General features: G+C 63.3%; 1 protein-coding gene across 5 annotated transcripts in view; it reads left to right on the top strand.

Moving 5' to 3' along the window:
• The window catches only part of Dgkz (diacylglycerol kinase, zeta), a 28,764-nt gene extending 2,980 nt beyond the window's left edge, over positions 1-25,784 (top strand). For 2 of the 5 annotated variants that reach the window (XM_005384038.2, XM_005384035.2), the window contains exons 2-31: positions 15,743-15,851; positions 16,184-16,279; positions 16,569-16,646; positions 17,629-17,685; positions 18,004-18,072; positions 18,736-18,807; positions 18,914-19,030; positions 19,110-19,181; positions 19,434-19,529; positions 19,726-19,808; positions 19,909-19,969; positions 20,046-20,159; positions 20,238-20,378; positions 20,772-20,850; positions 20,959-21,014; positions 21,143-21,205; positions 21,295-21,368; positions 21,454-21,565; positions 21,822-22,021; positions 22,250-22,350; positions 22,427-22,506; positions 22,596-22,665; positions 22,754-22,794; positions 23,092-23,231; positions 23,865-23,896; positions 24,057-24,100; positions 24,431-24,551; positions 24,626-24,659; positions 24,814-24,913; positions 25,073-25,784. In XM_005384038.2, coding sequence (XP_005384095.1) covers positions 15,743-15,851; positions 16,184-16,279; positions 16,569-16,646; positions 17,629-17,685; positions 18,004-18,072; positions 18,736-18,807; positions 18,914-19,030; positions 19,110-19,181; positions 19,434-19,529; positions 19,726-19,808; positions 19,909-19,969; positions 20,046-20,159; positions 20,238-20,378; positions 20,772-20,850; positions 20,959-21,014; positions 21,143-21,205; positions 21,295-21,368; positions 21,454-21,565; positions 21,822-22,021; positions 22,250-22,350; positions 22,427-22,506; positions 22,596-22,665; positions 22,754-22,794; positions 23,092-23,231; positions 23,865-23,896; positions 24,057-24,100; positions 24,431-24,551; positions 24,626-24,659; positions 24,814-24,913; positions 25,073-25,189 — 2,629 coding nt within the window. In that variant the 3' untranslated portion in view covers positions 25,190-25,784. Of the gene's footprint in view, positions 1-11,104; positions 11,185-11,223; positions 15,439-15,742; positions 15,852-16,183; positions 16,280-16,568; positions 16,647-17,628; positions 17,686-18,003; positions 18,073-18,735; positions 18,808-18,913; positions 19,031-19,109; positions 19,182-19,433; positions 19,530-19,725; positions 19,809-19,908; positions 19,970-20,045; positions 20,160-20,237; positions 20,379-20,771; positions 20,851-20,958; positions 21,015-21,142; positions 21,206-21,294; positions 21,369-21,453; positions 21,566-21,821; positions 22,022-22,249; positions 22,351-22,426; positions 22,507-22,595; positions 22,666-22,753; positions 22,795-23,091; positions 23,232-23,864; positions 23,897-24,056; positions 24,101-24,430; positions 24,552-24,625; positions 24,660-24,813; positions 24,914-25,072 lie in introns of those variants that run through there. The other 3 variants (XM_005384031.2, XM_005384033.2, XM_013514024.1) reach the window with 3 other exon arrangements.
• Positions 25,785-26,095: the final 311 nt, after the last annotated feature.

Genomic DNA, 26,095 nt, shown 5'->3' with positions numbered 1-26,095 from the left:
GGGGGCAGCGGGACCCGCCCGGCGCGGGCGGGACGGCGGGTGGTCACCAGCCCCGGGCTGGGCGCCGGAGCGCTCTCTGGAACCGGCCCCTCTGCTCGGTACCGTGCGGGGCCAGCTCCCAGCGGAATCACCGAGCCCCAGCGCCCCGAGAGAGCGGGCCGCTGACTGTCCTGGCACCGGCCGGGTGAGGGTCCCCTTTGCCTGCTGAACTGCTCGGCACCCGCTGGACGCGGCCCCCCGGTACCGCCGAACGGTCCCCGGAGCACTGACCGCTTACTGCCTTGCTCGACCTTTCCAGCTTCTCCTTGGAGTTGGGGGTGCCTGAACACCTGCCCTGTCCACCTGCTCTGTCCACCTGGCTCTTAATCAGCGGGGCGACCCCAGCCTTTCCCTGCACCCGGCAGTCACCGTCTCTCCCCGTGCCTCCTTCCAGTCCTTGCTGGGAAGGGGATGAAGTGAGGTGTAGGCTGGGAATCCCTGCCGGCCGCTCAAGCCCGTCTTGCCCCCTACCCTCAGCACTCCAAATAGCACCAGATTGTGTCTGTGACAGAGCTCTGCCCAGGACTCTGGCGAGGAGCCGGGGGTGGGGTGGGGGGTGGAGAGATTGAGCGCGGGTGGTTCGTGGCAGTGTGCTGATCTTGGCTGCCGGCCGATGCCTGCTCTCGTGCCCTGGTGTAAGATGCCAGGCGCCAACCAGGAGTCCTACACCTGCTTCTCTACCCGAGGGGTTTGCAGCTGATCAGCCAAGGACCTGACTCTGTCCCCCAGGAGTCTGACCCAGGTCTCTATCTCACTTTTCTCCGGCTCCCCCTAGGCTCTGCCAGTGCCTTCCAGGGTAGACTTTACCTACCAATACCCTGTGCGGTTTTCTTCTATCGTGTGGGGCAGCGTGCCCTTAACCCCGGCTCTTTGCACCTGCAGTGTGTCACACAGCTGCCCCGCATGGAGAGCTGGGTCCTTCCCCTGACAGATGGAGCTCTGTGGGCTTTTGTGAGGCCACTCAGTGTTCAATGTCATAGAAAACAGGGCGGGCAGGAAAGCTCCCAGTGCTTCTGTGTTGTCAACCCAGCCCTGCAAGATGGAGCATTTTACACCCAGCCTCGCAGGATGTAGCCTCCAGCGCTCACAGGCGCCAGGGGGGAGGGAGGGGCTCCGTGGGAGGCTTCCTGTTGCTGCCCACAGGGCACCAAGTGTTGGGCGCTTCTGACCTGTGGCTGCGCCCCTTGCAAAGGGCACAGGTTTGCTTGTGCGTGTTGGGACCGCGGAGGGCACAGTGGGGAGGAAGAGCAAGAAGCGAGGGAACTGACAGGTACCTTTACATAATTCTCTAAAATAGGAGAGGTGTTATTTCTCCATTTTTATAGATGAAAAAGATACAAGGTCAGAGAGAGACAGTTTGCCCGGAGTCATGTAGCAAGTAAGAAGAGGCAGAGACAGCGTTTGAACTCAAGTTGGTCTGATTCCAAAGTCCACAGCCCTTTCTCTATACCAGGAGCCCCAGGAGAACATCACAGGGGCCTGAGGAGCTCCAAGGGGGTTCAGATTCCCAGGTCTGATCCGATCTGGAGGTGGGGCCTCCCAGGTGACGGCTGTGCTACCTGGTTGAGAAGCACACTATTCCTGCCCTGCGATAGGACATGCAGTGGGAAGAAAACCAAAGGGCACCGCTGGAACCAGGGAGAGATGTCCCCTGCTATGCCCAGGTCACAGCGGCAGCGCTTTCCCTTGGCAGGCCTGGCAGGCCTGGCAGCCCAGAATCGGTGCCCACTGGGTCTGGCCTCCTTCCCCGGCGGCCAGGTAGCGGCGGCAGACGTGTGCAGTAGTGGCCCTGCTCTGGGCTGTGCGTCTTTAGTGCTGCTTGTGTGGTCCCGGCCCCTCTGCTGATCATGGGCCACCGGTAAAAGACCTCAGTGCCCCAGCCGAAGCCACCTGCCATCTGTCCCCAGGCCTCTTGCCCACCCTTCAGCCAGCTCGTGCTTCTCCCTGAACATCCGCCCTCTGCACTGCCCCATGCACTGCCCCATCCACCCCTGCCCAGCTCGCAACCCTCAGGGCTGAGTACCCTGTAAGGAACCAGGCAGGGGCTAGAAGGGAGGGTTCCGGACAGCAGACAGGTTGGTGGTGGCTGCTGTGTTGAAAAGCCTGCACTCAGACCTTGGTTCACTTAGAGCGCTCTGTGAGCAGTGTGCAATGTCTGTGTAGCCTTGGCGAGGGGTTGCAATGGCACATGGGCCACATGGCCGCCATCCCTGGGCCCGGAGGAAAGAATGCTTTGTGGCATCTTCCTTCAAGAGCCTTTTCCTCAAAGCCAGTCTCTGCCCCCTCTGACTGGCGTCATTCTGGGAATCTGGAGAGCGCTTCGCCGTCTCCCCCCACCCACCTTTTTTTTTAGCCCACTGAGACACAAAGCTGAGCTGTGATCCTCCCCAGCTCCTGGATTCTTCCCGCCCCAGCTCCAGCCCACCTTACTTCTTGCTGGGAAGCATCAGCCTCCTCCCTTCAGAGGAGAGAGAACAGGAGGTGTAGGGCCTCCGCTCTAATCCCAGGCATCCGGTTCCCCTCCACCCCGTGGGGAGGAGGGTGGGACCTTGGCCTTCGGGTTCCCTGGGCTGAGTGTTGGTCAGTCTCTAGTGGGAAGGAAGTTGCCTGTGTCTCCTCCTGCTCCAGGCCCCACTGAGAGGGAGGAAGGACTCGCCGAGCCTCTGGCCTGGTCCCAGTAGCCCCATCCGGACAGGTTGTAGTTGGTGGATTAGCTGGTTTTGCACCCCAGGGGCATCAGAAATTGCCTGGCACCTCGCACATCTCAACAGAAGGCGCTTTGGCAGTTCAAGCCCCTGGGAGCCTGAGTGTCTGCTCTGCCGTCCCCTGCCCTTCTTCAGGCTCAAAGTCACAAGCTCCCAGAGGGCAAGGGACATACCTGTGGAACAAGTTGGAGACAATGGGTCTCATTTAGAGCCCACACTGCAGGGAGCCCCAGGTGGGAATGGTGCTGCCGTCAAGGCTGGCGCAGGGTGCCGCCGGCGGGCAGCCTGAGCGGAAGCGGCCCCTGTTTGGGTTGGTTTGGCAATGACCGGGAGGGACGCGTTGAGGGATGCCTCTCATTCAGCGGCAGAAGCACTGTCTGTGGCGCCAGGGTGTCTGGGAGCAAAAGGAGCCTCTTTGAGGGGCTTGTCTCGCACAGGCTAAGGCTGGGAACAGCCCAGGTGGCCGAGGGAGGCCGTCCCGGCTTGAGTCCTTGGGTTCCAGCCAGTTTGGGGAAGAGAAAGGGGCCTCAGTGGCCGAGCAGTGTACATGTCACTGTTTGCTCCTCACACAAGGCCATGTGCCAGAGTGTGGCACCCGCCCAGGTTGGGAAGTGAAGCTAGGATTCTCGCCCTGGACTCTGTCCACTGCCACACGGACCAGAGACTCTGGTTGCAGATTAGGGAGGGGATGGGAAATTCCTGTCTTTGTCTCTGTGCTATACTCCAAAAAGCTCAAACCCCAGCATGTGAAACTGGGCATGGTGGCACATGCCTGTAATCCCAGCACTCAGGAGGCAGAGGCAGGAGGAGTGCTGTGAGTTCAAGGCCAGTCTGGGTTACAGATCGAGACCCTGTCTCAAAACACCAAACAAGCAAGCAAAAAATCCCAGCATGGAGAGCCACCCAGGGTGTGCAGTTGGCAGGAGAGGTGAGAATCTATGCCCTCCAGGTAAGGATGGGGGAAGGGCTGATGACCCCTGGTCGGAGGTGGCCAAGCCCTGGGCAGCCAGGGCTGGGAGAGAGAGGCAGTCTTCATCTTTTGGGGTCTCAGCTCCCCAGCAACCTCCAAACACAGTGGACACTTAGCCAGCTGTGACGCCGGGACTGAACTGGTGCCTAAAAGAAGCCGGGGTCCAGGTCCCTGCTGCACCCTCAGAGGGATGAGTTTCAGGGTCCTGAACTGAGCCCGGAGCTGCCCTGCAGTGTCGCTAAAGTGACACAAGAGGGCGACGCTTGCCGTCCGGGAGGACACCGGGTCATTCTGTGCACCTGCATCGGGTGACCGCCTGCCTCCTGTGCTGAGCTACCTGATACTCTGGCCGCAGGGGTGGGGCCCGTGGAACGCAGCCAGGTGTGTCCCCTCCTGTCCCTGTAAGTACCGCGCTCACTGACTGCCACCGCGCCACTGGAGCTCTTTTCCCTGTCTCTGAAGACTGAGGCCCCGGGAGGCAACCCCAACTTCACCGAAGTCTCACAGCTAATAAGTCTTCCGGTGTCTGAGCTCCCCAGATCGCATCAGAGCACCCCTTGTTTCAGAAGAAGGGGTGCTCTACCTTCTTTCAGAGAGTCGCACCTGGCCCCGTCCGACCTGCCCTCCTCCTCTGCTTCCTCCTGGCCGGCCGCCTGAGCGGTCCGCTGAGTCAGCAAGGACGCACAGCCATGGTGCGCATGCGCGAAGAGCTGCTGCCGCCCCCGCCTCCGGGTCCACCCTTGCCCCTGCCTCAGTGTTCCACGTGCAGTTCCTGGGTCCCTGCGGACCTTGCAGCGTCGCGCTCGGCAGGGCTCCCCACACCTTCTGGCTGGGACCAGGGCTGGTGGGAGAAGGAGAGGCTGGAGCAAAAGCCAAATGCCCCGAGGAGTCACCATTCTCTCCCTGCCCCTTTCTCATTGGCACTGGAGTGACAGAGTTAAGATGGGCTCAGGTCACCGGGCCCAGGGCAAGGGAAGCTGAGAAGAGACTCCTGGGGTCCCCCTGCGCTCACCTGCGGCCTGTGACAGGTACCAGCAGCTCCAGACCTAGCCATGTCATACAGCTCTCCCATCAGCATCATAGTTGGTTAGACATCCCTTGTATTTTATTTTTTGTTTTTTTGAGATAGTCTCTCACTGTATAGCCCAGGCTGGCCTTGAACACCTGGTGATCCTCCTGCCTCAGCCTCCCGAGTGTTGGAATTACAGGTGTGCCCCACCATACCCCGCCCTTGATGTCCATTTTACATATGAGTTAAAGGAGGCTCAGAGAGGTCAGGGGCTTGGCTCAGGATCACAAAGGTCAACACACAGATCTGTCCACAACCCCGGCTGCCCTCCCTGGCGGCTCTCCTGTTCATCTCCCACATTCCCACACTGGCAGAGGAGAAGGCTTTGGTGCATGACACCCAGTGGATGATTTGCTCCCGGAGCCCAAGAGACAGCTGCCACCAAGACCGCTGGCTTCAGGAGGGACAGGTGGGCTGCAGAGGGCCTGGTGCTGGAAGCCGTTGTCACACGGCTGCCCCTCCAGGCGTGGCATGGAGGGCACTACTGTGACCTTTTATTGTACTTGATAGGTGCAGGGGGCAGAAGGCGCAAGGATGAATTCAGCAGACCCCTGGCAGCACCGCGGGGTCCGAGAGTGGCCTGGGGAAGAGCCTGGAGGCCACTGCTCCCAGCACCCTGGCCCCGTCCCTGTCCCTGTGTGCCAGAGGCCTGCCCCCTGCTCCGGGCAGGCGCCAATTCTGAGCCGCTCCCTGCGGGCTGAGCCGCATCTCGGCACCTGCCAAAATAGCTGTCTGGGAGCCTGGCCCGCGCCGCCCACGCCCCAGCCTCTCGCGGGCTAACAGCTTGCCTGTCTCTCCGCCCCCTTCCCCAGCTTGCTGACATTTTACAGAGCGCGGGGGCGGCTGCGAAAGGGGGCAAGCTTGTTCCTGCGGCCTGGCCCACGCCGACACCCCTCTGACACGGCCTGCTGCTGCCCACCCACCCCCAGAAGGCATCCCTTCCTGGGGGAGACCCCTGCCCTGGAGACACGGGTGTGGCCCGCGTGTTATGAAGGAGGGGGGCGGGCTACACTGCCAGGGCTACCCTAAGAAGCCGGTCTCTCGCTGGGAGTCTTTTAAGAAATTACTTGAGAATCTTTCAAAATCTTTGTAGTTGATCAGTGTTTAGAATAACGAAGGAACCCCCCTCAGGCTTTGTCACTTCTAATCATTATGCCACATGAATTTCAGGTAGGGGGGCCCCCTGTGTCTTGTTCCCCAGAGGAAACCACAGTCCTGGTGTAGTGCCTGCCTTTCTCACGTCTGAAGTTTTCCTACTGAGATGTAGAACTCTGGCCAGGTGTGCTAGTGCACACCTGTAATCCCAGCACTTGGGAGGCTGAGGCAGGAGGGTCACTGTGAGTTTGAGGCCGGCCTGGGCTACATAGCGAATTCAAGGCTAGCCTAAACTACATAGCAAGACTCTGTCTCAAAAAAAAGAAAAAAATTTAAAAACCCCCCAAGTTTACATCTCTAACAATATACAGTGCTGTTCTATATTCTTTGTCCCTTGATTTAACAAGGGTGTCAAACATTCTGTTTCTTTTTTTTTGTTTTTGTTTTTGTTTTTCATCTGGTACCAGGAATTGAACTCAGGACCTTGTGCTTGCCAGGCAGGCACTGTGCTGCAGAGCTAAATCCCCAGCCGTATCAAACATTCTGAATTGAGATTTTTTCCCCTCAAGGTTTTTTTTTGAGATTTAACCATCTTCATGAAGACATGCGCTCCACTGAATCCATTTTAACTGCCGTGTAGCATTTCTTCGTGGAGCTGCTCATTTGCCCGTCTTCTGTTGCTGGCCTTGTGGGCGGGGGCAGCTTGTCGTGGAGCACACAGCCCGGAGCCTGCTTGCACGTCCTCTGCACAGGGCCTGGTCATTGCGTACCTGCAGCTCCGAGTGTCAGGTTGTGTTCCAAAGCGGTTGGCCTAACTTACAGGCCTCAGCAGGCGTCACTTTTCTTTAAACCTGTGCTGAACAGAGAGACGCTTGCTGTGGACCCTGTCCTCCAGGCCTTGTTCCCTGGGCCTCTCAGGTGGGTGGACAGTCCCCGCTTCAGAGGGAGGACAAGGCCTGGGTGCTCTGAGGCCTCCTGGGCGCGGGCGCTGGCAGACTCAGTGCGTCTCCTGGGTGATGGGGCCTCCCTGGGCAGCCTGGGCAGCAGAACCGCGCGACAGGAAGTCACGAGGGGGAGGCGCTGCTTCCGATGCTCGGGGACCGGGCTGGAGGTCAGAAGCCACAGAGAGCGCGTTAATTTTGAATGAGGAGTTGGGGGATCCCTGTCCCAGCAGATGGGGACTGGGAGCTTGCTGTAGACATGGGAGACAGCAGGGACCGGGAGCCGTCACCAGAGAAGGGTTGGAGGCCGGGGGGACATCCAGGTATCGGTGTTCCCGTGGGGATCGCTTTCACGGCCGCCTCCAGGACACAGGTGCTCAGCGGGGCCGGCAGCAGCGGGGCCAGTGCCTCCCAGTGCCGGCAGGGGCTTCATGTGCACTGCTGACAGCCCTGTCCCCCAGGCCGGCCGGGACCAGGCTGCACCGTGACTTCAGTCCCCGAGGATGCAATTACAAGCAAGCCCAGGTCCCTGGGCTCAGTCTGCCGGGGACACAGACTTGCAAACCAGTGCTGCGGGCCCCAAATACCAGAAGGGAGCCTGAGCCCGGGAGGGGCTGGGGGCTGCAGCAGGGACCGGGGATGGGGGTGGGGGTGGGGAAGAGACGCATCCAGCAAGCAGGAGGGGTAGACTGAAGGCGCTGTGCCCACGGGCGGGGCTGTGTCTCGTCGAGAGGTGGTGACCACGTCCCTGAGTGCAGGGTACCCAGCCCTGCCCTGCCCTCTGTCAGCTGCGTGGGCTCAGGTGCAGCTTTGCCACCCCGTGCCTCAGTTTCCTCATCTGGGGGATTCAGGAAGCAGCATAACAATACCAAGCATTAATATTAAGATTAGCGGGGCCTGGTGGCGCATGCCTGCACCTGGGAGGCTGAGGCAGGAGAACCATGACGTTTAAGGCCAGCCTGAACTGTATAACAAGACCCTGTCTCAAAAAAAAAAAAACGAAAACCACCAAACATGAGAAGCTGAGCCTGGTGGCACGTGCCTGTGATCCCAGCAGTCGGGAGGCTGAGGGCAGCCTGCACTGCATAGTGAGTTCAAAGCCAGACTGAACGACAGAATGAGACCCTGTTTCAAAAAAAAAACTAGAAAGATAGGAGAGGAGGCTGGGAAACCGCTGGCTGCTGGACCCAGGGTGGTATTGGCTGATAGTGGGAAGCCGGTGACCTGGAAGGGGATACTTTCAGATGAACTCTGGGGGCAGGGGACGCTGGTGGAAGGGAGAGGGTTTAGAGGAATGAGTCCGTCAGCCATTCATCCTGCACTCATCTCTCAGGCCTAGCAGGGCCAGACTCTAAGGCAGGAACCCAGGATATGAGGAACGCATTTCATCAAGGAGCTCCCTTAGAGTCGGGTGTGCTGACACATGCATGTCATCCCAGCACTCTGGGAGGCTAAGGCAGGATGATTTTGAGCGTGAGCCTCACGTGGGCAACTTAATGAGACCCTGTTTCAAAAACATAAGAAAGTTTGAGGATATAGCCAGAGCAGAGGCCCTGCATTCATCCCTGACTTGCTACTGCCAAAAAGAAAAGAAAACTCTGTAAGGAAAAGAAAACTCCTACCCCAGTGTCCCCTGCCATCCTGTGACTCCTTGTGGTCCGGTCCTCCTGTCCACGTTTTGTTTTGTTTTGTTTTGTTGTTTCTGGTTGTTTTCTGGTACCGGGAATCAAACTCATGACCTTGCGCTTGCCAGGCAGGCGCCATGCCGCTGAGCTAAATCCCCAGCCCCCTGTCCACGTTTTGTAAGGAAGCCACAGACAATGTGGGCTGGATGGTGGCTTCCAGCCTGGAAAGGGGGCCTCCAGCTGTCACTTCTGGGTCTCCTGGAGACAAAGGAAGACCGCTTCCACCCCCTTGTGCCCAACAAAGAGAAGTGGCCTGGGCCTGCGGCTGGCCCTCCCGTGCGGTGCCCAGGGGAGGGAGCCTCGCTGTTCCCCGAAGGCCCTGCCCTCCCTCACGGAATTCCCAGTTCCTTCCTCCTGGGCCGCCACCTGCTCACTGCCAGGCCCAGGTGCAGCACAGCCGGGCCGAGCTGTGGTTTCTCGGGAGGAGTGGCACGCGGACCGAGAGAAGGAGGGCCCGTGGGAGCAGGTGCAGAGGGAGGCCAGGTGCAGGGCACCACGCTGAGCCGAGCACAGGCCGACGGGGAAGAGGACACCTTGGCTCACTTAGAAGAGTTTGGCACCCAACGGGCTGAGCTGGTGCCAGGCTGGAGGATTTCAAGTCCCCTATGAATCAGTGGATCTCCAGGTGTGGTCTTGGGGTGCCTTAGACTGTTCGGGGACCGGTGAAGTCAAATCTGTTCCCATAGTAGTGTTTCCCAAGCTGCCTGGCCGCGTGCCCACGCTGGTGTCGGCTTTGGGCTAATGGTGTAGCAGCCGTGGGGTGAAGCTGCTGGAGCTGTCACACCCATCGCGGAAGCGTCGGTGTGACTTGGTGCCCCTTGTGTGTGGCATCCAGAGCTCTGAGTTGGAGGGCTTTTCACCAGCCTGGTAAGGGAGCATGCAGAATCCCTGAGGGGCCTCTGCTGCAAGCCCAGCCTGAGGAGCCGAAGCTCTTAGGCTGCGAAATGCATTTGTTGAGACTCCTGGAAACCTGCGTCCACCTGTTAGTGCCTGACGGCTTCCCAGGACTTGCAAGTCTCTGGTGCGATCAGTGGCCATGCACGTGGATCTTCTGCTCTTGCATAAGGAAACAGGTCATTTGGAAGATCCCTGTAGGTCAGGAAACCATTTTCCAGTGATGTTACAAAATTCAAAATGTAAGCCGGGCATGGTGTCGCACCCCCGTAATCCCAGCACTCAGGAGACTGAGGCAGGAGGATCGCTGTGAGTTTGAGACCAGCCTGGACTGTGCATCGAGACTCTGGTTTGTTTGTTTTTGTTTAAAAACTCTCCTTTGGGTGTAGTAGCAAAGGAAAGGCTGGTCAGGTCTGTCTTCTCCCAACTGCAGTCCTCATGAGGCCTTTTCCCTCAGAAAACTGGCACAGCAGGGGAACTGCAGGCGCGGACTGCCTTCGAGAACCTGCTGCCTCTGGGAAGGCAGACAGCCAAGCACCTCACAGAATGTGCCTGGTGCCGCTTTTCTCTAACTTGTTCACAAAACAAGGCTTATTTTATAAGTATGTTCTATGGATTAACCTGACGATTTTTTTGTTTTTAAACAAATGAATAGAATTTTTATTTTATTTATTTATTTTTTGGTCTTTTTGAGACAGGGTCTCGCTATGTAGTTCAGACTGGCCTTGAGCACACTTTGTAGCCCAGACTGGTCTCGAACTCACAATGATCCTCCTGCCTCAGCCTCCCCAGTGCTGGGATTACAGGCGCGAGCCACCATGCCCGGCCTACAAATGAATAGAATTTTAAACATTTCTCAGTTTTACTTTTGGATGTGATAAATATTAATAGCTTCCACCCCCTGAAGTTCTAATCTCTTAGAACTTGAGTGATTTTGAGGAGTGGAGAGGAGCCCTGGGATGGGAGTTTGACAGCTGCCACCTGGCCCCTCGACAGCCAGAGCAGGAGCCAGAGCAGGACCGGCAACCAGAGTGGCTCAAGGCGGGACATGCACATGTGACTTGACCTGGTGTCCCGGGCACTCTTGAGCTCAGTACAAGCCAGGGCAGCTCTGAGAGGTCCCCTGGAGTCTCAGTGCAGCCACGTCTGAGCTGGCCTGGTCCCAGGCCCCCGTGAGCCTCAGGTAATGAGCCGCTTCCCAGGGGCGCTGGCACCTGACAGCGCGGGGAGAAACACTCCACAGCACAGACACTTGTGTTTGCGGTTGCTTTGGAGCCATTGTGCTTCTGCCTCAGACCCCAGCGAACCTGCCTAGTAGGCTCCTGAGGGTGCGTTCAGCGGCCAGTGCGCCCCAACCCCTATTCTCCTCAGACCCCTTCGTTGGAGCCCAGCAGAGGCACAGGCTCTGATGGGGCTGTCACCCGGCCTGGGGAAGAGGAGCCAGGAGGCCAGGCTCGTGCCTGCCGAGTGCCAGGTGCTGTGCCGGGTGCCACCCACCCACCGGTCGCCTGCCGCCTGCCACTGCGGGCCCTGGAGCCGCCGCTGGGAGAGGAAGTGCAGCCGGTTACCAGTAGGGCTATTTTCATAACGGCTGTCTCAGGCTGGGGGTGGAGGGTGGCGAGGGGGAGGGGAGGGGGAGGGCCCAGCCACCGCCGCAGCGGCTCTCCAAACTAGGACTTGCTCGTCTTCGTCGTCGGCACAGGCCTGCAGCACAGCGGGAGCCAGAGCTGCTGACCCCGGCCCACCTGCTTGCCACCCCCCGCCAGCCGCCCTGCCTTCAGATCAGGTCAAAAGGACTCCCTGCCGCCCTGCTCTGCTCCTCCCTCCTGCGTCGGCCTGGGGCGGGGAGGGGGTCAGTGGCCTGCCTGCAGGCCCTGCCGCTGGGGGGAAGAAGAGGGTCTGGCAGCGCCTGCTCCCACCTGTCCGGGCAGACCCAGAAGGGAGCCACTTTCTGGACTATTCCACTGTCTCTTGCTAGTAGCCCTGGCCCACCTGCTCCCCTGGGCACTGTTGTTCTTTGTCCTGTCTGGGGCAGGACTCCTTTAGCGGTTAGGGGCCTGGGGGCATCGGGCCGCTGCAGGATTTGCGGGCTGTGGGGCGCAGCAGAGAGCAGCCCCCTGGGGACGCAGCGGGCCTTGCTCAGCACTGTGCCCTACCCAGCAGAGTCCTGCCCCGGACTGTGCTCTGCACGCTCCTCCGCAGCCAGGGGAGTCCCTGTGGGCCAGCCTGGTGCCAGGGGCAAAGGGTACCCCCTCAGTGTGTGCGGACACCCAGGTGGCCCAGGCTGCCAGGATCTGTTCCCCCTGCGGTGAGTGGTGGCCACCCTGGGCACTGCTGCTTCCCTTTCTAGGTTCCCACACCCGTATGGGCAGAGACAAACCCCAGGAGGTGGCACGACCATAGGCCCTGGGGTCTGTGGCGCTGGGGGCCTGGGTGTCTGAGGTGCCTTACACCATCACTGCAGCTTTCTGTGCCAACTTCAGAGCCAGGTGGCATGGTCCCCATTTTGCCGATGAGAGACTTGAGACTCAGAAAGTTAGTCACTCAGCCCAGGTGGCGATGGCAGACGCACGATTCCAAAGGGCTTCGTCTTTTCGATTGCAGCTAGCGTCAGGTGCAGAGGGCATCGGGTCTGGCCCAGAGGTCAGAAGTCCTTTGTAGCCGGCAGCTGATGAACGACGCACGGCGACCTGCTGACCTCTGTGGGCAGGTGGCCTAGCTCAGCCACCACAGCCCCACGTGTCAAGGATGCACGGGCCCCATGCCCCCACGTCCTCTCTCAAGTGGCATGTGTGGTCCTTGCACCCACCCTGCCCTCGTCAGGCCCCAGTAGCCATCGGGGCTGATGGGGTCTCATGAGCCCCTTCCTGCCCTGTCCCCTTGGCTGTGCTGGGCTTTTCCCGGCTCCTTTCAGGAGGCCCCACGGGCAGCCGAACTGCTCTGCCTGGGCGCCAGCCCTGCTGGCTTTCTCCAGTGACCTTTACGTGTGCTTCGGGGTTGCTGGAGGTGACAGCATGCGGTGCAGAGTGGTTGCACAGCCTCTGGCCGTGTCAAGAGGCTCCAGGCTTGGGCAGGGCTTCTGATCAGACCGAGGAGAGGCCTCGGCAAGATAGGAAGTGAGGAGTCAGGCGATTGCTGACCAGAGGACGGAGGTTTCTGTGGAGATCGGAGGAACAGGAAGCGTAGGACCCAGAGGAGGGGGCAGTGGGCGGCTGGGGGTGTGGGTGCCTGGCGAGAGAGCCTATGGTAAAACGTCAGCCGGTTTAGTGCCCTCCTTGGACAAGCAGGGAGACTGAGCCGCCAGTACGTGGCTATACAGCGCTGGCTCAGCCTGGCCTGCCTCCCCACCCCAGGCGGCTGAGCAGCCCCTCACAGATGGGGGCAGCGGCCCCGCGGGGTGGGCCTGGCTCTGCAGCAGTGCCGTGGCTGCGCTGTGTCCTGACTGGGCGCACACCACCTCCCTCCTGGCCCCCCACGGTGGGTGCAGGTCGAGCGGGCAGGGCCCGGGGAGCCCAGCAGCACCTCCCCCAACAGACTGTGGCCTTTTGTTTTCGGGGTGACACTAGCATCAGGCGATGCGTCTGTGTGACTAATCTCCGGGCGGGCAGCTGTCACTGGGCAGCCTGAGCAGTCTCGTGGGGAAAGCTGACACCCTGGGGAGGGCTGGCAGGCCGGTGCCCGGGCAGCCGCGGGCAGCGGGCTCCTCCTGCGGAACACAGCAGACCCCGAGTCAGGCAGGCCAGGGCTCGGCTGGCTGCGGCACCAGCTGGCTGTGTCACACGGGCGTGTCCTTTATCCCTCTGAGGCCCGGTTTCCTCACCTCCAGGACGCCGGGGCTCCTGGTCCTGCCCCATTCCGGGGCAGTGAGCCAGGGCCGAGCAGGTGTTGGGGGAAGAGCATGGTTCCCTCCCAAAGCCCGGGCGCCTCAGCCCTGCCGGTGGGCCGAGCGGGAAGACCCTGCCTTCCGCCTGTCTGCTCTGTGCCTTGGGTGCAGGCCATGCTGTGGAAAGGCGTGGGTCTCCGTGCTGCCTGCCTGTGGGCTCTGGGAAGATTCCTTGTCTGTGCCTCAGTTTCCTCAGCAGGAACACAGCGTGGGGTTGTTACAGACCATAGAGCAAGCGTGGGCAAAGGGCTGAGCGTGGTGTTGGGCTCACCTCCTGTCCAGGATGTCTGGGGTGCCCACGCTTTGGGGTTGTGAGCTGCTGCCCCGCGCCGGGCACTCGCACAGGTTCCCCGGGCCCCACTGCGTCCCTCTGTACCGGTCGCACTAGCTTAGACCCCTCAACCCACCGCTGGCCCGGGGCACCGCCACGCCTGTCCTCGGCCAGGCCCTTGACAGGAACAAGTCTTCCTCCTGTTGGCCCAGGTGGCACTGGTCCGCGGTGTCCCCAGGTTCAGGGCCAGGGCCCAGAGGAAGCCCTGGTGGGGTCATGGCACTTGGGAGCATCATGCCCTTGCCCGGGCGTCAGCGGTGTGTGGGCCCGCTGACCGAGGCCCGTGCACGAGGGCAGGGCTGGGGAGTCGCTAGTGAAGGGAGCCCAGCGTCAGAGTCCGGGGCCACCCCGCCGGGTCGTGGTGTCCCGTGGATGTCCCCACTCTGCCCCCTCAGAGGTGAGGTCGAGCCGTTGAAAACCAGAAGGCTGTTGGGGCTGCATACAGGTGCACCCCTGGTCCAGCGCCCTCTCTTTGGCCCAGGCCTCTTATGCTCCCGAGTGGAGGCCGGAGTGGCTGCCCCCGCAGGGCCGACCCCCCGGTCTCGGAGGCCTGGTTCCCCAGCACCCCTGAGTCTTGAGCCAGACGTCAGAGTCTCTCCATGTCTTTTTTCCTTTTTTTTTGAGTCTTTCCATTTCTAATGCCACCCTCAACCTAGCCCCAGGGCTGGTGCTTCGAGTCTGGGGTCTTCTCAGTACTGCGGGCCTCCACAGAGAGCCGCGCCCAGCTCGTGTTGGGGGCGAAATCCGCATCCCGCAGTCAGCCTCAACAGGCTCCACTCCCAGCTCTCTCTCTCCAGCTCCTGGCAGGGGCCAGCGCTCCTGGATGCTGGTGTGCAGGCCGGGAAGCTTCCCACCCACGACTCCCTGGGCAGCCCAGGGCTCCGCCTGCAGGGGAGAGAGGCCCCGTGCCACAGCCATCAGTGGTCTTCCTGAGAAGTCTGTGGCCCTTGCACTCGCCTCGTGGAGGCCAGGGTGCCTTCATACCTTGCTCCCTTCTCTGCCCATGGGCACCGATGGGCTGCAGTCTGGCCCCCTCCTGATGCTCCTGGTCTCTGCCCAACAGCCCAACCCACCCCCGGCATGGAGACCTTCTTTAGAAAACACTTCCAGTGGAAAGCACAAGGCCCTGGAGAGGGGCGGCGGCGGCCTAGTGGTGCAGGGCTGCCCACCAGCAAGGCCCGGCGCCGCTCACCTGCCGGGCAGGCCTCCTTCTCGCTGGCACAGCGGCGCCGCTCCAGTGCCCAACTCCAGGGCTGCTTCCTAGGCTGTGGGCTAGGTGCCCAGGGTGGCGGCTCCCGCCGGCGTTCTAGCACCGCACCCCCCGCCTGCAACCCCCGCTTCATCGTGAACAAGGTGCCCACCTTGCAGCCTGCCGCTCTTGGGGCCCAGGGCCTGTGTGCACCCCTGCTGCGGGCTGGACTTGTGGGCATGGAGGAGGCGGAGCAGGAGGAGGGGGTCCAAGAGGAGGAGGTGACGGCTGGGGCATCCAGCTCTGCTCAGCCCAGCGCCAGGATGCCAGAGCCGTCTGTGCACCAGAGTCCCTGGCCGCTGCTGCCTGTGCCTCGGTGTCTGCGCCGGGCATCCTGCCGCCTGCTCCCCGCCGAGGTGGTGTATGACCATGCCCTCTGGGGCCTGCATGGCCACTATCGTCGTCTCAGCCAGCGGCGGCCCTCAGGCCAGCAGCCTAGCCCTGGGGCCCGAAGAGCCTCAGGCACCTCCCGGGGCTCCGTGATCCCTGCCCGGGTGCGCCCGCTGTCCCGCAGGCGCCACGTAGCCCTGCGGCGCAAGGCGGCAGCCGGACCCCAGGCGTGGAGCGCCCTGCTTGTGTAGGTATTGCGGCAGCCAGCGGGGGTCACGCGGGCAGGGCCTTCCAAGCCCCACCTGGCTGGCGGTGGCGTCCCTCCGGGCAGTGCCCAAAGCCAGTGCGTCCCAAAACTCCAGGAGGAGGGCTGAGTCTCCGGCAGGGCCTCTGGGTGCCAGAGATGCTACCGGCCCCACTGCCTCCCCTGTCATCACTCTCCCCATCTTGGCCTTGTGGAGGTCACGCCAGGGGGGAGGCCCAGTGGTGGGAAGGAAGGAGAGCTAGCCACACCCAGCCGGCCCGGGCCTCAGCTGTCCCCTTCCCTGTAGGAAAGCCATCACCAAGTCGGGCCTCCAGCACCTGGCACCCCCTCCTCCCACCCCCGGGGCCCTGTGTGGCGAGTCGGAGCGGCAGATACGGAGCACTGTGGACTGGAGCGTGAGTAACCGATGCCGGGCTGGGCTCCCCGTTGACACCCCCGGGGCTGCCTGTGCTCAGCTGTAGGCCGTGGACGCAGTCAGGACTAAGAGGGCCTCTGGGCACCAGGGGTAGGGAGCCCCTTGGCCTGTGGGGTCCGGGCAGACTTCTTGGAGCTGGCTGTCTCTGAGCCGGGCCTAGGGAGTAGACGGTGGTGAAGACAGGACAGAGGAAAGTGGGCTGGTGGCAGGAGCCCATTCACCCTGGGAGAGGAAGGGCTGGCAGGGTGGCGTGGGGCTGAGGGGCTGAGCAGGCGGCCAGTGTACATGGACCATGCTTACCCCTCGGTCTAGGAGTCAGCCACATATGGGGAGCACATCTGGTTTGAGACCAACGTGTCAGGGGACTTCTGCTATGTTGGGGAGCAGTACTGTGTCGCCAAGATGCTGGTGAGTGAGCTCTGTGGGGCTGCTGCCCCCTGGTGGCGGAGCAGGATCTAGACATGGGGCTGACAGCTGCAGCCCTTCCCAAGGTGGGGAGAGCTCACCTGAGTCCCCACCTGTGCGCTGCCCCACGGGCCAAGGGAACAGGAGCTGGTCCTGATGCCAGGCGCCGGGACTGGAGTGCCCAGAACATGCAGGGCAGCTGTGCTGAGGTGGACACAGAAGGACTCCAGGTGCCTGAAGTGGCATCTGTGATGGTGCTGGCTGGTGCCTTAGGAGCTTCTCTGTCCTGCAGCAGAAATCGGTGCCCAGGAAAAAGTGTGCAGCCTGCAAGATCGTGGTACACACTCCCTGCATCGAGCAGCTGGAGAAGGTGAGTGCAACACACGTTGACGTGTCTACACACGCATACACACACGTCACACCAGCACTGCCGGCCCTGGAGCATCTCAGCATGTGTGGTAGTGAAGCAAGGACCCTGGAGCCGTTGCCTGCCTTGCTCCCTGGCTCCCTGTTTGTCAGCTGCCGAACGCACTGCCTAGAGCAACCCTGACACGGTGGGGCTCCCTGCGTGTTGCTTGGCGGCGTGAACTGACCAGCGGTGCCATGATGCCGTTTATTTATCACATCCGTGCTAGCGTTTAGAAGAGGCTGTTGAGTTTGCTGCTTGGCTGTGACTAGGCCAGTCCTGTGTCACCCCAAGCCTGGCCCTGTCCCCTCTGTGCTGCCTCTGGAGAGACTCGCATTCCCAAGGACCATTGTGCATGATGTGTCTGCAGCTGGGGGCGGATCTTTGCACTGTGCTTCTGGGGGAAGGACAAAAGGACCCCAGGGCCAGGGGGCTGGGTAACACGGGGGGCGGGCGACCTGAACAAGGGCTCCCAGCCCGCAGGAGCCCAGGCGCCACGTGGGAATGTCCCCAAGTACAGGAGCTCTGCTGGGGCAGGCTGCTTTGCAGGCCCCGAACCAGGAGTGAAGCCTCCTGTGATTTCTGGGGCCAAGCAGGCAGCATCAGGGGAAGAGAAGTTGAGATGCAGCCCGGTCGTGGACGATGCCAGGTGCCAGCCTGCTAGCAGGGTTCAGATTCCTGCATTCTCCTTGGCCGGGGGCACGGGGTGAGGAAACGGATGAGTAACCACGGTCCCACTGGAGTGGGGCAGGGACAGAGCACACCCAGGGTCCTGGGAAGGGGAAGGAGAGATCCCTTCTTGCTAGCAGGCAGGAGCGCTTCTGGGAGGAGGAGGCAGCCGTGTCCTAAGGGCTCCCAGGCTAGTTTGGGGCACTCTGCCCTTGAGGGTGGCTCTGGATAACCCTCTCCAAAGCAGCTGCTGACACTGGTCGCTGCACTCTCACAGATAAACTTCCGCTGTAAGCCATCCTTCCGGGAATCGGGCTCGAGGAACGTCCGAGAAGTAAGTGTGCAAGCCGGTGAAGGACCAGAATGCCCTGAACTCCCGAGGGGGTCCCTCTGCAGGGCCTCCAGAGTGCCGCCGGGGGCTCAGGTCCTTCTGGGCTGATCTGGGGACCCGGCAGGTGCTGGGCCTGGTTCTGAGGTCTCCCAAAGGGGAGGCCTGGCTGGCCCTGCCTACAGCAGGTGGGGCACCTGTACCTCATTGTGCCCCCATCCTGGCAGCCCCCAGCCCTCTGTGTCCCTCCTGTGAGTCTCAGCCAGAGCTGGATGTCCCCAGCGCTGTGCCCCTCACCCCAGTGGCACTGCTTTCCTCCCCCAGCCGACCTTCGTGCGCCACCACTGGGTACACAGACGACGGCAGGATGGCAAGTGCCGGCACTGCGGGAAGGTGAGGGCCGCTGCCCGCAGCCCAGCTCGTCTCCCACTAGGGGCGGCCCCGAGCGCCGCGTCGCAGGCTGCCTCCCACTCCCCACACTCTGGCTACACCTTGGGTCTCTGGGTGAGCGGAAGGGCAGGGAGGAGCAGCGTCTGGCTGCTCTGGCCTCGTACGAGACCCCTTCGCGAAGGCTCACTCGCTGGCTCAGGGGTAGTGACCAAGCTGCGTGGCGAGTTCGGCCCAGCTGCAGACAGCGAGGCTGGGGACGGACCCCTCGGAGCGCCTCCCCAGCACAGCCCACAGGGGCTCGCTCGCCCAGCGGCTTCGTGTCCGTCTGCTGCAGGTGGAGCACTGTGCCTCCCTGTGTGTGCAGAGCGCAGCCCGGAGGCCTGGGCTAAGGCTGGGGGCGGACAGGGAGCAGTGCACGCGCAGTGCCAGAGAACCCAGCTGGTCTGGGTCCTGCCCAGGTCTGGCTGCAGGAAGCGGGGAATTGGGCCAGGCAGGAGTTGGCCCTTGGCATGCCCGGCAGGGTGGCCAAGCACCCCTGCCCCCAGGTTTGTTTTGTATTTCTGGGCTTTTTAAATGTGGGCTTAGTCTCCCAGCTTGAGAGGCTGGCAGCAGAGGAGGGGCCGGTCTTGCCGTGGCCCTGTACAAAGTCAGCCTGCCCACCCGCAGGGCTTCCAGCAGAAGTTCACCTTCCACAGCAAGGAGATTGTGGCCATCAGCTGCTCCTGGTGCAAGCAGGCGGTGAGTGGTGACCCGGTCCGTATCTAGGCCGCACGGGGCGGGCCTGGGGCCCCGGCCCGATCTCCGCCCCCTGGGCCCGCTCAGCCTCGCCTGCCCTCCCCTCCAGTACCACAGCAAGGTGTCGTGCTTCATGCTGCAGCAGATCGAGGAGCCATGCTCCCTGGGCGTCCACGCGGCTGTGGTCATCCCGCCCACCTGGATCCTCCGTGCCCGGAGGCCGCAGGTCAGTCCCGCGCCGCCCTGCTGCCCCCGCCCGAGGCTGCCAGCCTGCCCCATCATTCACACCCCTGCTTCCCTCGCAGAATACCCTCAAGGCCAGCAAGAAGAAGAAGAGAGCCTCCTTCAAGAGGAAATCCAGCAAGAAGGGGCCTGAGGTGAGAGCGAGGCTGGCGGGAGGGGAGGGGCAGGAGAGGGAGGGCGCCCGCTGCCAGCGCAGCCTTCGCGTCGCGCTGGGCCCCAGGCCTGAGCGGGGCATGAGAGCCGCTCCGCTGTGCCCGCAGCTGGCTGCCCCAGTCTGAATGAGGCTGCACGTGAGGGTATGCAGAGCAGGGGGGGGCGTGTCACCCGGGGCCCAAGGAGGGGACCTCCAGGACAGGGCGTGGCCTCACGGGCTCTGTGTCTCCAAGGAGAGCCGCTGGAGACCCTTCATCATCAGGCCCACCCCGTCCCCCCTGATGAAGCCCCTGCTGGTGTTTGTGAACCCCAAGAGTGGAGGCAACCAAGTAAGCACAGCCTTTCTTTCCCAGGGCTCCGGGTGGGGCTTGGGGCCACCCCTGCCAGCAGGCGTCCCGGGTCCGTGTCCCAGGAACCCTAAGAGGCCCGTCCTCTCGCCCCTTCCGTACCCCTCGCCGCCTTCCCCCGCACCGCCTCCTGCCGTCCCCTGACTTCTGCCTCAGCACCCGTCCCCTGTCCCCACAGGGCGCCAAGATCATCCAGTCCTTCCTCTGGTACCTCAACCCCCGGCAAGTCTTCGACCTGAGCCAGGGAGGGCCCAAGGAGGCGTAAGGACCTGGCGGGTTCTCTGGGGGCTGGTGGAGGACACACTTGGCTCGAGGGGCGCGGCACCCCCCTTGACCCCATTCCTGTCTTTTCCTGGCCCAGGCTGGAAATGTACCGCAAAGTGCATAACCTGCGGATCCTGGCGTGCGGCGGCGACGGCACGGTGGGTCCTCGGCACTGGGTCGGGCCCCACACAGTCCCCTCGGGCCTGAACGGCTGCCTGCTCTGCTGTCCTCCAGGTGGGCTGGATTCTCTCCACTCTGGACCAGCTGCGCCTGAAACCGCCGCCCCCTGTAGCCATCCTGCCTCTGGGGACTGGCAACGACTTGGCCCGCACCCTCAACTGGGGTGGGGTAAGTACCTGGGAGAGAAGGGCTTCGCACCAGGGCTACTCTGACCCAGGAGGGCTCATCCCGGCTTCCTCCCGCCAGGGCTACACGGATGAGCCCGTGTCCAAGATCCTGTCCCATGTGGAGGAGGGCAACATAGTACAGCTGGACCGCTGGGACCTCCGGGCCGAGCCCAACCCTGAGACGGGGCCCGAGGAGAGAGACGAGGGTGCCACCGACCGGGTGGGTCACGGCTCGAGACCCGGGCAGGACCTCATGCTCCCGCCTGCCGGTTCTGGGAACTGGGGTGGGTCCCCTGGTGCTCCAAACATCCCGGGGTGTCACGGTGCCGCCTGCCAAAGTAGTTTTTATCAGCTACTGGCAAATATTTACCAACGACCCGCTCTGCACCAGGCCCTGTTGCGAGCAGTGGAGGACACAGGGTCCACTCTCGGAGCTCACGCAGTGCTTGGCATGGGGACACCGTGGGGTGGGGGCCTCAGCGGAGATGCAGGCGTACCCCTGGGGCGGGGGACAAGGGAACAGGGCATTGGCGGGGTCCCCAGGCAGAGACCTCTGGCAGCAGAGGGGACTTCAGTGAAGCTGTCCTCATCTCGGTCCCTCGTCTTTCTCCAGCTGCCCCTGGATGTCTTCAACAACTACTTCAGCCTGGGCTTCGATGCCCACGTCACCCTGGAGTTTCACGAGTCTCGAGGTGAGCAGCTGGGGCAGGGAGGCCCGGGGGAAGGCGCCCGCTCCCAGCTTCCCGCCCCACCCCAGCCTGGGAAGCACCCGCATGACTGTCCCCTCCCTGTCCACGCAGAGGCCAACCCAGAGAAGTTCAACAGCCGCTTCCGGAATAAGATGTTCTACGCCGGGGTGAGTTGAGGCCTGGTGGGACCCCAGCCCCCACAGCCCCTGTGTCTGTCTGCCAGGCCAGAGACCTTCCCGCAGCAGCAGCAAGGGAGAGTCTCTGTCACAAGACGGTGACACCTTGTCTCCCACAGACAGCCTTCTCTGACTTCCTGATGGGCAGTTCCAAGGACCTGGCCAAACACATCCGAGTGGTGGTGAGTGGGCAGCTGGCCGAGCGGAGGGCCCACAGGGAGGGAGGCCACCCAGGTGCGTGTGCCCAGCACTCCCCGGTTCTCGCCTCCAGTGTGACGGAACGGACCTGACCCCCAAGATTCAGGACCTCAAGCCCCAGTGCATTGTTTTCCTGAACATCCCCAGGTGAGGAGCAGGCTGTAGCGCCCTGCCGGCCCTGCCCCCCGACCCCCAGAGCCTGTGCCAAAGCCCCCCCCCCCGCTCCCCCCAGGTACTGTGCGGGCACCATGCCCTGGGGCCACCCTGGGGAGCACCATGACTTCGAGCCTCAGCGGCATGACGATGGCTACCTCGAGGTCATCGGCTTTACCATGACGTCCCTGGTGAGTGGGCCTGGCTCCGCTTTATCCCTGGCCTGTGCCCAGTGCCCACGAGCACAGCCTGACGCCCCAAGGGTCGCCCCACTCGCGGTCGTTGGCCAGCGTCAGGTTGCCCTCACCTCCTGACTCCAGAGTGACTCTCAGCCTGTGTCCTCTGAATGTGGGGCCTGGGGGCACCTTCACCCCCCATGCTACACTCTGGGGTCTCTCTGCCCAGAGCCCTAGCGCGGCACCTGACCCGAGCCCCCTGTGCCCGCAGGCAGCGCTGCAGGTGGGCGGGCACGGCGAGCGGCTGACACAGTGCCGTGAGGTGCTGCTCACCACGGCCAAGGCCATCCCGGTGCAGGTGGACGGCGAGCCCTGCAAGCTGGCAGCCTCACGCATCCGCATCGCGCTGCGCAACCAGGCCACCATGGTGCAGAAGGCCAAGCGGCGCAGCGCCGCACCCCTGCACAGCGAGTGCGTCCCCCTCGGGCCGCGCCGGCCGCGCCTCGGCTCCCTCAGCTGTGGTCAGGGCTGTTGGCTGGGCCTGTGGCGTAGCGTGCACGGGCCCCAGCTTCCATCCCCGGCACCACGGGGTGGGGGAGTAACAATCCCTGTGCCCCCGGGCTCCGGGAGGAGGGCAGGCATCCATCAGCGCTGGTGAGCTTGGCGAGGGACCTGACCTTCACCTGCCCCACCCCACAGCCAGCAGCCCGTCCCTGAGCAGCTGCGGATCCAGGTGAGCAGGGTCAGCATGCATGACTACGAGGCCCTGCACTACGACAAGGAGCAGCTCAAGGAGGCCTGTGAGTGGCAGCGGGGCTGGGGCCCTGCGGATGGGCGGTGGGGACAGCCACGTGCTGACGGGCCTTTCTCCCCTAGCTGTGCCGCTAGGCACCGTGGTGGTTCCCGGAGACAGCGACCTTGAGCTCTGCCGTGCCCACATTGAGAGGCTACAGCAGGTATGAGGCGGGGCGGGAGGACGTGGGGTGTCCCCTGCTCCCAGCTCCCACCAGCTGTCCCCACCCGACCCGTGCTTCCCTCTTTCCAGGAGGCCGACGGTGCTGCAGCCAAGTCCCCAACGTGCCAGAAACTGTCGCCCAAGTGGTGTTTCCTGGATGGTGAGTACAGCAGGGTCATTCCCAAGGGCTCAGGCTGGGCCAGGGCCAGGACTTCCGCCCTCATCCCAGGCCAACCCTCTCTCCGCAGCCACCACGGCCAGCCGCTTCTACAGGATCGACCGCGCGCAGGTGAGGCCCGCCGCCCCCGGCCCCCACGTGTTGGCTCTCCGCACCCTCCCGGGTGAGCCTCCGGGCACGGCCGCTCACTGGCTGGGAGGGCCCAGAAGCACAGCACCGTCGGAGGAGACGGAAGAAGACGGCGCAGGGCCAGGGCACATGGGCAGAGGCTGGGCAATGAAGAGCGGCCCGACGCCTGGGGCAGGGCTGGGCCCAGGCAACAGGAGGGGCGGGGGCTGCAGGGCCCCCACTGGCTGCCTCCCTCCTGCGGTGCTGCTCAGGCCTCAGCCCCGACCTCCCTACCCACAGGAGCACCTCAACTACGTGACCGAGATTGCGCAGGACGAGATTTATATCCTGGATCCCGAGCTGCTCGGGGCATCGGCCAGGCCCGACCTCCCCACCCCCACGTCCCCCCTTCCTGCCTCCCCCTGCTCCCCTACGCCCCGGTGAGTCCCAGCGCCCCATCTCCCTGTCCCCTGGCTGTACACCCATCTGCAGCCGATGACTGCCAGTCCTGCCTTTAGCCCCAGCCTGTCCATGAGCAAGTGAGCTGCGCACCCCCATGCCCATCAGCCAGTACCTGAAAGGGTGACCGGCCCGAGCCCGCCGCCCTGCTCTCCCCAGGGAGTGGCCTCGGGCTCCAGACCCGTGTCCTCTGGGCACGCCTCCTGCTCGAGCCCTGCGTCCTCTGGCCGAGGCTGCCAGCCTGACCCCACTGCTTGGGGGCCCCTGTGCCAAGCCCGGACGCTCAGCCTCGCCGCCTCATGCTGTCCCCTTCTCCCCCGAGCCCCGCCTGAGCCTCAGCTTGGCTCCTCCCCGAGAGCTCTTTCCCAGGACCCCTTGCTCGCCGCTCTCGACCCGTCCCTTATTCATGGCTGGGCCAGTCTGTGGCCTGCACCGGCGCCTCCGCCCTGGAGGGCAGCTCCGCCTCCTCCCCGATGCCCCAGTGCCTAGACCGCTGCTGCTGCACAGCGAGCGCTCGGCAAACTCCCAGAAGTTGCAGGGCACCGCTGGGTGGGTAAGGGAGGGTGCGGCCAGCCTGGCTGAGCCGGGCCACATCTGTCCTGCTCTGTTCCCAGGTCACTGCAAGGGGACGCTGTGCCCCCTCCAGGTGAGGACTCTTCCCCTGGCCCCCTTCCTGCCTTCCCTGGACACAGGCGTGAGGCTCGGAGGGGGGGCAGGGTCCCCCACAGCTTATAATTGCACACCTCATGCACATGCATTCCCAAGCCCCGGCTCGCCTCAGTGTGACAGGCAGGTGTTCCTTGCAGGTGAGGCGCTGATCGAGGCCGCCCAGAGGAATGACTTCTGTAAGGTACAGCCGCTCCCCGGGAGGTGGGGTCTGTGGCTGGGCCTGGAGCCAGCCTGCTAGGCACTGTCATCTGCCACCGTCTGGCCCCCTGCGGGTCTCCATGGCAGTGATCCCATCCCACCTGGCCCCAGCTGTCCGGGGCGCAGCAGGTGTCTCGTAGGCCAGCTGCTGTAGTGCTGAGAGACAGGCAGGTCGTGGAGGAGCCAGCGTCACAGGAGACCCCAAAGGCACCCGGGGAGTAGTGTGTCAGTGCTTGTGGGTGCACGTGCTTGTAGGCCTGTGCAGGCTGGGAAGAGGGGACCCCAGGAGACCAGCCCTGCTCTCTGCCCTCAGCTGCAGGAGCTGCACCGAGCCGGAGGGGACCTCGTGCACCGGGACTCTCGCGGCCGCACGCTCCTGCACCACGCGGTCAGCGCTGGCAGCAAGGAAGTGGTCCGCTACCTGCTGGACCACGGTGAGCCACGCGCCCGGGGCCAGGTTCAGGGGTGGGGGCTGCAGGCCGCTCTGACTCTGCGCTTCCCTCCGCAGCACCCCCGGAAATCCTCGATGCCGTGGAGGAGAAGTGAGTATCTGGGAGCCCTGGTGACCTGACATCACCCCTCGGCCTCCACTTCCTTTTGGTCAGTCGGAGCCCATGAACCCTCCTGGCCAGGCTGTCGTCCTCTGATGGCCCCTGGGAGGGTGCGAGGGGTCCACAGCCAGCCCCTCTTCCCCAGCGGGGAGACCTGTCTGCACCAGGCAGCGGCCCTGGGCCAGCGCACCATCTGCCACTACATTGTGGAAGCCGGGGCGTCGCTCATGAAGACGGACCAGCAGGTGAGCAGCCTCTCCGAAATGGGGGCACGGGCTGCCCTTGGGATTTGAAGTTGTCCTTCCACCAACACAGTCCAGCCCGAGACCTGAGTCACGGGGAGGAGCTGGTGTGCTAGGCTTCACGTGCTTTTAGGAGGGTTCCTGATCTCCCTCCTTTCCCAGGGCGACACCCCCCGGCAACGGGCTGAGAAGGCACAGGACACGGAGCTGGCCGCATACCTGGAGAACCGGCAGCACTACCAGATGATCCAGCGCGAGGACCAGGAGACGGCTGTGTAGTCACAGCCCGGAGGCCGAGCAGCCCGAGAGGCCAGGAACGTGAGCTGCCTACGGGCCACCTGATCGCCACATTCCAGTTGCCGCAGCGAGGAGGGGGACCGTGCCCCAGGGAAGGAGCCACTCTGGTGACCTAGGGCTGGACTCGGAGGAGCTGGGGCTGTCATCTGCTTCCCCTCAGCGCCCCCAGCCCATCCCCCTGGCTCAGGGAGCAGGAACCGGGCAGCTGGGCCACTGCGGGACAGCCTCACCCTCAGCCCGGCAGACGCGCTCCGAGGATCGGCCCAGGCAGGGCACCGGGCACCGGGTGCTGAGCTTCCGGAAGAGGCTCCGCCGGCCATCTGGTCCCCAGGGCCCGCCCGCACTCCCAGGAGCTCAGCGCCTCCCCCGACCACCCTCCCGGCTCCTCCCGGAAACAGAGCCTGCTGCGTTGTCCTGCCCTGCCCTGTTGGCACCGACCTTGGTGACCCTCCCCTCCCGTGTACTCAGCGTTTCATCGTGGACTGTGCGGCCTGGGGGCCGGGGGGTGGGGCGGGTGGGGCTCTCCGGTGACATGTTTACAGCTGGGTGTGACTCAGTAAAGTGGATTTCTTTTTTTCTCTCTGGCTTTTATTCCCCTCCGCCCCGGGGGTCCTCCCGAAGCGGAGGGCTCGGTGGGGTTATCCTCGGGTCGAGGAGTGGGCGTCGCCGATCCAGCCCCTTTCCTGGGGCCCCGGCGTCACCCGGCTCCTGACCTCTGCCCGCGGCCGGCTCCTGGGGCCGAGGGCGGAGCCGGGCTCCCGGGCTTCCCGCTCCCGGCTGGGACAACAATGAGTGGAAGAGGTGGGGCGGGGCCGGGAGGCTTCCTCGAGGCGGAGCAGCCCCTCCCGGGCCGTGGGGTCGGCGGTGCGCCCCCGGGCCAGGGCCGCG

This window comes from Chinchilla lanigera, unplaced genomic scaffold, assembly GCF_000276665.1.
Source record: "Chinchilla lanigera isolate Chin_1 unplaced genomic scaffold, ChiLan1.0 scaffold00021, whole genome shotgun sequence".
NCBI classification, from domain to species: Eukaryota; Metazoa; Chordata; class Mammalia; order Rodentia; family Chinchillidae; genus Chinchilla; species Chinchilla lanigera.
The sequence above is the reverse complement of the archived record's forward strand: the minus strand, read 5'-3'. Positions and strand labels throughout refer to the sequence as shown.